At 37.5% G+C, this 12,565-nt stretch overlaps 2 protein-coding genes across 2 annotated transcripts; both read left to right on the plus strand.

The window, feature by feature from the left end:
• The first annotated feature begins 303 nt into the window (after positions 1 to 303).
• LOC145126997 (disease resistance protein RUN1-like) lies at positions 304 to 6,890 on the plus strand. The gene is made up of 3 exons (XM_079062255.1): positions 304 to 836; positions 5,662 to 6,787; positions 6,885 to 6,890. The coding sequence occupies exons 1-3, from the start codon at positions 304 to 306 to the stop codon at positions 6,888 to 6,890; spliced, it is 1,665 nt and encodes a 554-aa protein (XP_078918381.1).
• A 10-nt stretch (positions 6,891 to 6,900) lies between these two features.
• Positions 6,901 to 9,437, plus strand: LOC145108519 (disease resistance-like protein DSC1). Its single transcript, XM_079045562.1, has 5 exons — positions 6,901 to 7,189; positions 7,267 to 8,190; positions 8,272 to 8,905; positions 9,035 to 9,091; positions 9,252 to 9,437. The coding sequence occupies exons 1-4, from the start codon at positions 6,965 to 6,967 to the stop codon at positions 9,088 to 9,090; spliced, it is 1,839 nt and encodes a 612-aa protein (XP_078901688.1). The 5' UTR covers positions 6,901 to 6,964; the 3' UTR covers position 9,091; positions 9,252 to 9,437.
• The last annotated feature ends 3,128 nt before the right edge of the window (positions 9,438 to 12,565 follow it).

Below are 12,565 nucleotides of genomic sequence, written 5' to 3' on the forward strand. Positions count from 1 at the left end.
TGAAACATATTACTTCACATGGAAAAGTCTGGAGGTGCATATGTATTGTTGAGGCTATATTCTTTGATGAGACGTAAGTTGCATAAGGTATTACTAATCTGGATTTTATGTAGAGACATTATGTATGGGATCTTGAGATTGAGGCACAATTGAGGAAAGTGTGAGATTCAAAAGCTTCAGAACAAATACTTACTTTCATACTTTCTGAGACACAAGACGTAAACGATCAAACCAACAGTCATAGCTTATCTAGAAACAAAGGCGTGGCAAGATTGAAGAGTACTCATCAATCCATAACTCATAATGGTTGTTCTCTCTGAACTTTGTGAAGGATCTTCATGTTCATCAACTCATAATTGTCGTAGACATGACGTATTTTTAAGTTTTAGAGGTGTTGACACTCGTCATGGTTTCACTAATCACCTTTACAATGCCCTCATGCATGCCAATATCACTACCTTCTTGGACGATGAAGAGATTGAAACAGGGGAAGATCTAAAACCAGAATTGGAGAGTGGTATTCGAGGGTCTAGGGCTTCTGTTATCGTGTTGTCCAAAAATTATGCTACTTCCACATGGTGTCTCGATGAACTGGTGTTGATCCTTGAGCAACGTATGAAATCCAATCATGTTGTAATCCCCATCTTTTATCATGTTAAGCCCAGCCATGTCAGGAAACAACAAAGTAGCTTCGGCGATGCAATGGCTAAGCATAGACAAAAGATGGAGGCAGAGACAAATTCAAATAAAAGAAGTCAGTGGGCTCAAAAGATAGAGCTTTGGAATAAAGCACTTAGAGAAGTTGCTGATTTAAAAGGGAATGATGCAAATGGCAGGTAACCGCTTTCTTATCCATATTTCCATAATCCTTTAATAGTTTAATTAGTAAATAAAAATTATACATAATCTTCTCTTTATGCTTATGCATTTAAACAAGTCCCTTCATATTAATCAAATAGGCATATTTTGATGCATTTAATTTGGATATACATATGGTTGGAATCGAATCGAATTTTTGTTGGGGTTGGAAAACTCTTCTATTAAACACTAAAATAGAATTACAATAGGAGGAGCAACTCTCACACTCAACTATTACAAAAGACCAACCCTCTCACTAACACTCTCACTCTAAGTTTTATACCATTTGTGTCTCTGTTTTTGGGATGCATACAACTGAAGAATGAAGTCTCTATTTATAGTCTTGGCAGCCACCATTGTAGTTGCGTCTATTAATTGTGTTCATCATAGGGTGGGAAGAAAAACTTGTCCCGTAGGTTTCATTTTGTCAACAATGATGGCTACTGTAGCTTTGGAGGCTTTGGAGGCTGGAACACAACAAATCTCTCCCTCCAGTCTCCGTCCAACAATCCTCATCCCAACTATGTCAGCACATAGTCTGTGTTTCTCTTGTGTCACCACCTTTGTCAACATGTCTGCAGGATTGTTATTGGTGTTGATCTTTAACAACTTCAATTCTCGTCCCTCAATTGCTTCTCTAAGCCAGTGATAACATATATCAATATGTTTTGTACGGGAATGGTACATCGAGTTCTTACTCAGGTCCATAGCACTCTGACTATCGCAATGAATGATGTACTCTTCTTGTGGAAAGCCTAATTCTTGAAGAAACCGTTTCATCCATATAAGCTCCTTCCCAGCTTCAACGGCAGCAATATACTCGGCTTCTGTTGTTGACAGTGCGACACACTTCTGTAACTTGGATTGCCACGAGATAACTCCCCCTGCCAAAGTAAGAAGGATGTAGTTTGAAGTCGGATATCTTGTTGATGGAGCACGTACTCGTTCGGATCGTCTAACTTGAGTTCCTTCGTTTGCAACTTCTGGCAGTGGATCTGAATTATCCAAGGGTGGAAGCTCCCCCTGCTCAACACCTTCTTGATCTGCATCATCGACTTCTTCATCCACTTCTTCAGTGGAAACATCATCTTTATTTTTAGATATTATATCTGAAACTTTGGAGCTTTGTTGCTTGTTAACCGGTGCCTTGAAATCATAATACTGGTTTTCATAAAAAACCACATCTCTGCTTCGAATAACCTTATTTAGTTCTGGGTCCCATAGCCTGTACCCGAACTCTTCATCTCCATATCCAATAAAGATGCATGCAGTGGATTTGAGGTCCAATTTCTTCCGCAATTCACTTGATACATGTGCAAACGCTTTGCACCCAAATACTCTCAAGTGAGAATATGATATGTCTTTACCCGTCCATATCTTCTCCGGAACTTCAAAATTCAATGGAGCGGAAGGTGACCTATTTATTAGATAGCAAGATGTCAATACAGCTTCACCCCAGAATGGCTTTGGGAGTTTAGTCATGCTGAGCATGCATCGAACTTTCTCAACAATGGTGCGATTCATCCGTTCTGCTACACCATTGTGTTGTGGGGTTCGTGGGACAGTCTTTTCATGTCTGATACCATGTTCCGTGCAGTATTTAGAGAACTCACGGGAATAGTATTCGCCTCCATTATCTGATTGGAGACATTTTAGCTTCTTGCCTGTTTGTCTTTCCACCATTGCATGAAAAGCTTTGAAGCGCTCCAATACTTGGTCCTTCGTTCTCAAACAGTATGCCCATACCTTTCGTGACGCATCGTCAATGAATGTCACAAAATACCGGCTTCCACCAAGAGATTCTACTTCAATGGGTCCACATACGTCGGAGTGGACAAGGCTCAGCAACTCAGAGCGGTTCTTTCTTGTGGAGCTAAAGGAAACTCTATGTTGTTTCCCGAATAGGCAGTATTTACAAGGATCCAAGGCAACATCTTTTGCCATTGAAATGGACTCCTTCTTTGCAAGAGTCGTCAATCCCTTCTCGCTCATGTGGCCTAGTCTTCTATGCCACAAGTTTGGTGATGTCTCTTCTTTAACAACATTGAGACTTGGTTGAAGCAACTTTGCATGACTTTTATAAAGAGTACCATCAAGGTTTCCCCTTGCAACAACCATAACACCTTTCAACAACTTCCAGGTGCCATTTTTGAATTGATTATCATATCCTTGGACGTCAAGAGCTCCAACTGAGATAAGATTCATTCTCAGCTCTGGGACATGCCGAACATCTTTCAACACCAATGTACATCCAACATTGGTCTTTAAATGCACATCACCAATACCAGCAATGCTTGAGAAACTGGTGTTTCCCATCTTCACGGTACCATGGTCTCCGGGTTTATAAGTACTGAATAAATCCCGGTTTGGAGTCGAATGATATGATGCAGCGCTATCAATCACCCACTCATCATCATGAGTTTCAACATGTAGGCATGCTTCCTCCTCGTATGTAACAAGGGCAACGTCTTGTGTTATGGTGACCATGGTTTCACCATTCTCCCTGCTTGGATTCTGGCTTGTCTCGGGCTGCTCTCGTAAGAACCTTCGGCAATCACTCCTTTTGTGGCCATAATAATTACAATGATTGCAATAGCCTTCGAACCATGTATTTGAAGATTTACCTCGCTCTCGCGATTTCCCTCGATCTCGTGATTTCCCACGATCTTGGGATCTTCCTCTACTTTGACCATGTCTACCTCTGCCTCTACCTCGACCTCGGCCTCCAGTTCTGCCTCCGCCTCTTTCTTTGTTTTCTGACACGAGGGCAAAAGACTGGTCTGTACCAGCTTCTTTCCTTCTGGCTTCCTCGTTCATTAGGGCATCTGTGACCATCTCCATTGTCACTTTACCACCGGGGGCAGAATTGCTGAGAGTCACAACAAGCGTCTCCCAATTATCTGGTAGAGAACTCAAGAGCAATATGGCTTGTTCCTCGTCTTTGAGAACCCAATCAGCAGCACCGAGCTGGTTTACGAGATCCTGGAACTGACTCGTATGCTCGGTTATGGACGTACCACTTCGTAACTTGTGGTTTACAAGGCGCCTCATCAGCAAGGTCTTGTTGCGTGTCGTCTTTGCCTGATACATATTCTCGAGCTTCTCCCAAAGTTTGTACGCGTCTGTCTCTTGAGAGACATGATGAAAAACACTGTGGTCGATCCACTGTCGAATTTGTGCCACCGTTTTCCTGTTTATTCTCGTCCAAACTTCGTCTGTCTTCGTGTTGGGTTTGACGCCTTGCTTTTCTATAGGCTCTGCTAAATCTTTCAGATTAAGCAAATCTTCCATCCTTGGCTTCCACATGTTGTAATTTGTGGGCGTAAGTCGAACCATCGTAATCGTACTTGTAGATTCCATCGAAAATATTGCAAATTTATTTTACAAATATTTCGAGGAAAAATTAGATAAAACCAAGCTCTCGGTTGGATTTGGAAGTGTCAAAAATGGTGGGGTAGAATTTTTCGGAGCCAAAATATACTTTCTTGAAAAGTTATGGATTAATTTGTAACTTTTCATAATTATAGGGACTAAACTGTAATTTTCGCAGCTTACAGGGACTAATCTGAAACGTTTCTGCCAACCAGGGACCTTTCTGAAACTTTTCTGAAGTCTAGGGAGCAAACAGGTTACTTTCGGAACAAACAGGGACCGAACTGCAGTGTTTTAGAAACAGAGGGACCTGTTTGAAATTTTCGGAAACTTCAGGGGCTAAACTGAAAATATCTGAAACTCTGGTCAATGATGACGTCACTGATGACGTCACTCCTTCTTCTCCGGCGAGGCTTTCCGGCAACTGGTTTTTCCGGCGATATTTTCCGGCGATTTTGACCAAACTTTGACCGACGTTTTGGAGGTCTTCCCGTGGTCAAAAAATTACGAAAAATATATTTTCGGAATCCTTGAAACAAGCCCTTTCCAACGGTGTACTCAAAAATGGATTTTGAGACAAAAAAATTTGATGAAAAAACAGAGAAATTCGTAAAGAATTCCCTGGACACCAAACGGGGCTCTGATACCAGTTGTTGGGGTTGGAAAACTCTTCTATTAAACACTAAAATAGAATTACAATAGGAGGAGCAACTCTCACACTCAACTATTACAAAAGACCAACCCTCTCACTAACACTCTCACTCTAAGTTTTATACCATTTGTGTCTCTGTGTTTTTGGGATGCATACAACTGAAGAATGAAGTCTCTATTTATAGTCTTGGCAGCCACCATTGTAGTTGCGTCTATTAATTGTGTTCATCATAGGGTGGGAAGAAAAACTTGTCCCGTAGGTTTCATTTTGTCAACAATGATGGCTACTGTAGCTTTGGAGGCTGGAACACAACAATTTTTGCAATTATGTGATCTCACAAATTAATTCATATAGTTAAACGAGCCTGCTAATTGTAACACATTTTCTATGCTTTTATTATTTTCCCAAAATTAGTTCATGAAGATAAATCTTTTTAATTATTTTATATGATTTTCATTAATAAACCAAATATTAAACAATTGTAATGCATGTGCTATTTTTCTATATATCATTCTACCTTCAAACTATATCATCTTTTATTATGATATATTAATGCTTTTACTTGTAAGTATGAAAGGTTAACTTAGAGATTATGACCTTGTACATTAGATACTTACATGGTTAGGAGTGCAACTACGATAACAGTTATGATATGAAAACTTAATAATATAATAGCTTGATATGATATAATTTTGATTTGGATCATTTTTGAAAAATTAAATCTCCAGTATGACATGTTAGTTGTTTTGATTATTGTTCTTACTAAAATCAAACTTTAGGCTTGAGGTGGAGCTTATTGATGAAATTGTCAAGGACATCTTCCGTAGACTACGCATATCCTCAAGGTTTCCACTGCCACAACTTATTGGGATGGAAGACTCCATTAACTTCGTCACTTCATGGCTGAAAGATACATCATCACATACGACAGATATACTAACTATTTTGGGTATGGGTGGGATCGGGAAGACGTCTTTAGCCAAATATGTCTATGCGTTACATTTTCACGAATTTGACAAAAGTAGCTTCATTGAAGATATCGGTAGGAAATGTGAGGAAAAATCTAATGGGATGCTTGATGTTCAGAAACAACTATGTGATGACATTTCAAAACCAATTTCAGTTCAAGTTCTTGATGATTCTATATACACCTCAATGATAGAGAATGCAGTAGCCCGTAAAAAGGTGTTTTTGGTTCTTGATGATATTAGTTCTCTTAACCAATTAGATGCATTACTTGGAGCCAAAGGTTTTTATGCAGGAACTAAAATCCTAATAACAACAACAGATGCATGGTTAACAAAGAGTTGTACACTATTCAAAACGAACTGTAAACCCAATCATGCAATGTACGAGCTTAAATTCCTATATGAGATAGATTCACAAAAACTTTTGTGTTATCATGCATTTATGTGCAATGATCCCAAGCCAGGTTATGAAGAGGTGTCAAAAAAGCTAGTGAAGTATTGTAAAGGACATCCTATGGCTCTTAAAGTTTTGGGTAGATCTCTACATAATCGAGATGTAACTTATTGGGAGGGATACCTAGATAGGATAAAGAAAGAAAATGATTCCCCTATAAATAATGTCTTGAGAATGAGCTTTGACTCATTGTCATCACAAAATGACAAAGACTTGTTTAAGCATATTGCTTGTATTTTTGTTGGAATGGATAAAAATGATGCCGTAACAATATTAGAGGCATGTGATATAGAAACAAAAACTGGGATCACAAATCTCATCGACAAATGTCTTCTTAGTATCGGATGCAATAATGAATTGAAGATGCATGAGTTGGTTAAAGAGATGGGAAGATTTGTGGTACGTGAAGAAGCACTTTACAAGCCATGGGAAAGAAGTCAAATATGGGGTCATGAGTCATTCAAAGTGTTAAAACAAAAAAAGGTAATATGCCATGTATACTTGTTTAAAGCATTTTGGTTTTCTATATTTTACAATATGTTTTCACACCTTTCTTTTTAGTGTATGAAAAATGTTCTAGGTCTAACACTTGACATGAGAACGCTTGAGAAAGAGAAGTTACAAGGATCACTTGAGTTGAAAACAGATGCATTGAGTAAGATGGATAGTCTAATGCTGCTGCAACTCAATTATGTGCAAATAACCGGCTCTTTCAAGAACTTTCCAGAAGAATTAAGATGGTTGTGTATGCATGGGTTCCCTTTGAAGTCTATACCTCCAGATTTACCGATGGAGAATTTGGTTGCTCTTGACATGTCATATAGTAGTATTGAATCATTTGGGATTTGTTATAGCTATCCACAACGACTTCATAAGAGGCTAAAGGTAACTTATCTCCATTTATTATTCTTCTAGGCCGAGTTGATAAAATTCACTAATATTCTAACTTATCTCAATTTCAGCAATTAATTGGATCGTGCGCAAAAGACAAAAGGTTGCTTGGATCGTTAAAGATTCTTAATTTAAGTTGTTGTGAACAACTTCATAGTCTTCGTGGCTTTGACCACCTCCCTAAACTTGAGAGATTAATACTTAAAGGTTGTATTGGTTTGCTTGAGGTTTGTGAATCAATTGAGCAATGTTTTGAACTTGTCCACATCGATCTGAGCTACTGCTGCAAGCTTGAAAAGCTTCCAAGAAGCTTAGGCATGTTAAAGAAAGTTAAAACATTATTGTTAAACGGTTGTTATCTCGGTGAATCTCGAATCAAGATTAGGGATAAGAAATCATCGGAAATGCTCAAGGCTAACAACATTGGCATAAACACAATAACCTCTTCCTCCACTCTTCTCCAGGCTATGCCAAGTTATTCAAAGTTTTCTGTCATTTCTTTACCGAGATCTTTAGTAAGCTTGTCACTGGAGAATAATAATTTATCCACTGAATCTTTTCCGATGGACTTCAGTTGCCTAACCATGTTAAAAGAATTATATCTAGATAAAAATCCTATTTTTTCCCTGCCCCGTTGTGTGAGAAGCCTTCCTAGGCTAGAGAAACTTAGTATGGTAAACTGTCATATGCTTACATCAGTTGAGCATCCTCCACATACACTAACATCTTTAAATCTAATGTTTGATTTTACTAATAAGCCATTGTTACGAAAAGTTGTATTTGATCCACAAATGTCCCCACTCAAGTTCTCACTAGAACGGACGATCTTGGCACATTCATCGTTCGAATTTGAAGGTATGGTCAAAATCCAACCAATGGCTGGTGTTGAGGAAAATGTATTACATTGTTTGGGCTGGACTAACTTACACTTCCTTAGCGGAAAGCACGTGAAAATTTCTATTGGTTATAGAGAAACTGAGGAATCTGAAATCCAGGTTTGCTATAGTTAATTAACTATATGTCTTTATGTGAATATGTACATATATATAATTAATGAAGGTGGCTGTATTTGGCAGATGTATTATGAATTTGGAATATTCAGCACACTTTATTGGGGTAAAGAGATGCCAAATTGGATTACAGATAGAAGGATGGGGCCATCAGTATCATTTACAATCCCATCATCTCCTAACCACCTCACAGGATTGAATTTCTGCTATGTGCTGACATCTGGATGTCTGGATGAGACACTTGGATCTGTAGATGATCCGGACCTTATTAATTTGCCAGTGATCAAAGTTAGTAATATAACAAAGAACCTCACATGGATATACGAACATTACATTGAGAGATTCAGTGTGGGTGGCGATCGTCTAATATTATTAAGTCATTGGATGTTTGGGATGAATGAAATGGAATGTGGTGATCACATTACTATTACAGTGAGGAAGAGACTATATGATACTGGTAATGCAGTTACTAAGGAGTGTGGGGTGAGTTTTGTGTATGAAGATGGAGAAGAAGAAAAAGAAGAAGGAGATGTGTTGGGTTATTACAAGTCATGGAATCACATTATTGGTGGAGATCTCACTGGATTTCAATCAACAACAGGAGAATACATCCTAAGCAAACGTCGAATTATTTGGCCTACGCTTGATATAGCTCTACGAAACTATTATCATCTGTGTGGAGAAGGCGCACACTTTAAAGGTACACAGGTGTCATTCTTATGTAATATTTTTTTATTAAAACTGATTATACTAAATGATAGTATTTTAATTCATGTGTTAATATTCTGCAAGCATTGCCAAATCTTCAATCTATTTTTTTTTTCATTAGATAAGCTGTACTTCAAAGCATTGTCGCATAGGAAGCCTAGCAATGATTGTCCCTAAGGTACTTTTATTCCAAAAACCCTTTTCTCATAACATATATAAACCAACTGTCACGAGCTTATTTCTAATATGTTTTCACATAAATAAATATTTCCAACTGGCAGTCCACTCAACAGACTTACACTTTGGCTCACCTGACCTTAATTTCCTTATCTCAACAGCTCATTGATTCTAATGGAAATGAAGGTGCTTTTGGTTTTGGTGTTTTCTTGTCCCAGAGAGTTGGATCTTCAAAACATGCATGTTCAGAATTTGTACAATACTAGGTTGGATATATTTTTTGTATACATATTTATTATTATACCATTTTTTCAAGGTACAATGTTATATCAGGAAGAAATGAAGTAGAATGCTGTAATAAACATATCAATGAAAGTACATTGCTATTTTCGACATTTAAACCTAAGCTAGATAGCTTGTATATGGAATTTTCATCTATCTGAATTTTTTATGTGGGATTCAATCAACCTCCATCTGGAAATCAACCTTCTACAAGACCCTTTGGTCCCATGAGAAACGCCTACCAATGTCCAATACCTACAGGCCACGACATTGGGTTGTCAGTTATATCCCGTATGTGTGTATATATTGTTTGTATATCCATTCCTTAATGTAAATTTGTTATTATCTTCTTTACTTTAAAAAATAATTTTTGTAATCAAGTTAGTGTTTGTCTTTAGCCAAATCCAAGTATTACTCAATTGTATTCATGACCATCAATATATGGTGGTTACTTTTCTTCTCAAGAAATCACTCATTACCATGCTCCTGAGAAGTTTTCTCCACTTAGTTGGCAGACAACATGGAAACCAGTGTGTTGCACTTGAAATACATTAGATCCCGATTTTATTAGACAACAAAGTATATGTATAAAACCAACAACTATTTAGAATTCATATTATATGAACTCTAGATGTGCAGTATTTGTTTTTCCAGGATTTATGAAGTTTTATGAGTTAATTTTGGGCCCTAATATGCAAATATGTTTTTATGCGGCTGTTGATTTGTATTTTTAGTGTTTAAACAGTTACAATAGGATTAATTGTGATTATTTTTATGCATTTAATGTAGAGCTTGATGATTAAAAAAACATTTAGTCCAGGAGTGGTGACAAGTCAACAAGTGAGGCCCAGGAATCTTACATTCAAGAAACAAAACATAGGCTTTTAATTGATTTTGTGCGTTCATCCAATTTCTACCTGCTGTTGGGTTATTTCTGGTGCTTAAACAACTTTTACCATCTGGTGTCTCTCAATTGTCACATAGGATGCAATATTTATACCGAGAAAAATTTGTAATTTTTATTTATTATTATTATTATTATTATTATTATTATTATTTTGAAACGGCAAACTATCTAAACCTACTCCTAAATACCATCTATGTCTCTTAAGAGACTTGAACCCATGACCTCTCATTTGAGAGGATCACTCCTTACCGCTAGGAGGAAAGTCTTTTGGTAAAAAAAAATTGTAACTGACGACAATCGATCTGAACAAGAGTTAAAGACACTCATTAATCAGGAAATCAAAACTGGCAATCTGTGATTAAAACTATGTTTAATGCAAGTTTTGTAATTGAAAAAGTCTAATAAACTTTTAGTTATGGAGAAAAATATCAGCTAAAAAGCCCTAGAACTTTTTTGGTCAACCGGTGGTGCATTCGTATCCATGGGTGGCTCACACACAAGTTTAGTGAACCATGCCATTTTGGTTCGTATTTGAATCCCTACACACAAGAGAGAGTCTTGGTGTTATAAGTTTTACAAGGCATTGAAGGTTTTACACCTATAAACTCATTTCTCTTTTCTTCCTCCCACATACATGTGATGGATTAAACTCATTAAATACTCTTTTCCAAATTCATTCAACTACTTTACTTTATAGGAACTTATACTTTACAGGTCAGTAAGATGACACTTAGGAACACACCACTTGTAACTGCTTTATGTATGTGGTTTGGGATGTAACAATTTTTGGAAATGTTGTTTTAAAACTTGTTGTAAACTATAATGTTTTTTAATACAATAGTTGGTGTTTTCTTTTACCTTATGCAATGAAACCTTGAGTTGTATCTCATGCTTCCGTTTTAGCGGGGTGTGAAGGCTGACACCTTTTGATGGTTGAAGTATCCAAGATGTTGCTTGATGTGCTCAGTTGTCCTTATAAATTCTTTTTATGGTTTTAACTTTTGATCTTGTTATGCGTTTACGTTTTCCTTTTTTTGTCGGTTGAACCTCGTCGCTTTTCCCAAGTGATTTAATGATACTAGGTTGGCTTCTCTTTTCACGCACATTCACCCCCCTTGACTCTGTGGTTTGCAGGATGTTAGCTAATTCGTTATTTTTTCCTATGGCTTGTTGCCTTAGCCAAGTTTGCATTCTAACCCTTGTTGTTTACCTTTTTTGTCATTTTTTCGAGTAGTATCCTTTCATATTTTGTCCCTAACGTTATTGTCCACGTTAACTCTCTGATTGTGATTGATACTTCTTGTTGTTCTAACAACACCGTCCTCCCGAAGATTATATCATATGGTGATGATGTGTTGGTGGTAACAAACTTATGCTTTGGGTTCTATTTTTTTCATTATGGTAATCTATTAGTATTAGTGATAAGGTTATCATACCCTTTGGCCATACGTTGTGTCCAACAAATCTGATGAGGTAGGACTCTCGTGGTTCTATTACGTCTTCTATTTGTCGTGGAAGTTGTCTGTAGTAGTATTTATACATTACATTCGTTGAGCTGCCGTTATCAATGTAGATGTCGCCACATACTTCCTTCAATGGAAATTTTCTATAACTACAAGTTCATAACATATGTGAGTGTGATTAAGGTAGTCACACTCGTCAATTGTGAATGTGTCACTATCCCATCGTTGATGCATTTCTGATTTTGTAACACCCCAAAAATTCAAGCAAATTTAAAACTTTTTAGAACATTTAAAACCATTAAGTTATCACAGTTTGTTTTCAAAATAGTTTAAACATCAGAGTATCCCCAGAATCAATCATGAAAATGTAAGGAGCTGTACGATCACGCCTTTGCCTTGCCACAATCCCCTGATGTACCTGAAACAATAAACTGAAACTGTAAGCCCGAAAGCTTAGTGAGTTCCCCCAAAATACCCATACCCACAACAATACACATATAATCATAAACAACATACTATGGGTCCAATCAACCATCGGGTTGGAATACCCCCAGGCCCTCAACCAACAGGTTGGAATGCCAACACACTATAGGTCCGATCAACAATCAGGTAGGAATACCCCAGGCTCTCAACCAACAGGTTGGAATGCCAACACACTATGGGTCCAATCAACCATCAGGTTGGAATACCCCAGGCCCTCAACCAACAGGTTGGAATGCCAACACACTATGAGTCCAATCAACCATAAGGTTGGAATATCCCAGGCCCACAACCAACAGGTTGGAATGCCCACATACTATGAGTCTAATCATCCTCGGGATGG

Source organism: Lactuca virosa, chromosome 1 (assembly GCF_052849685.1).
Source record: "Lactuca virosa cultivar CGN04683 chromosome 1, Lactuca_virosa_CGN04683_v6, whole genome shotgun sequence".
NCBI lineage: Eukaryota > Viridiplantae > Streptophyta > Magnoliopsida > Asterales > Asteraceae > Lactuca > Lactuca virosa.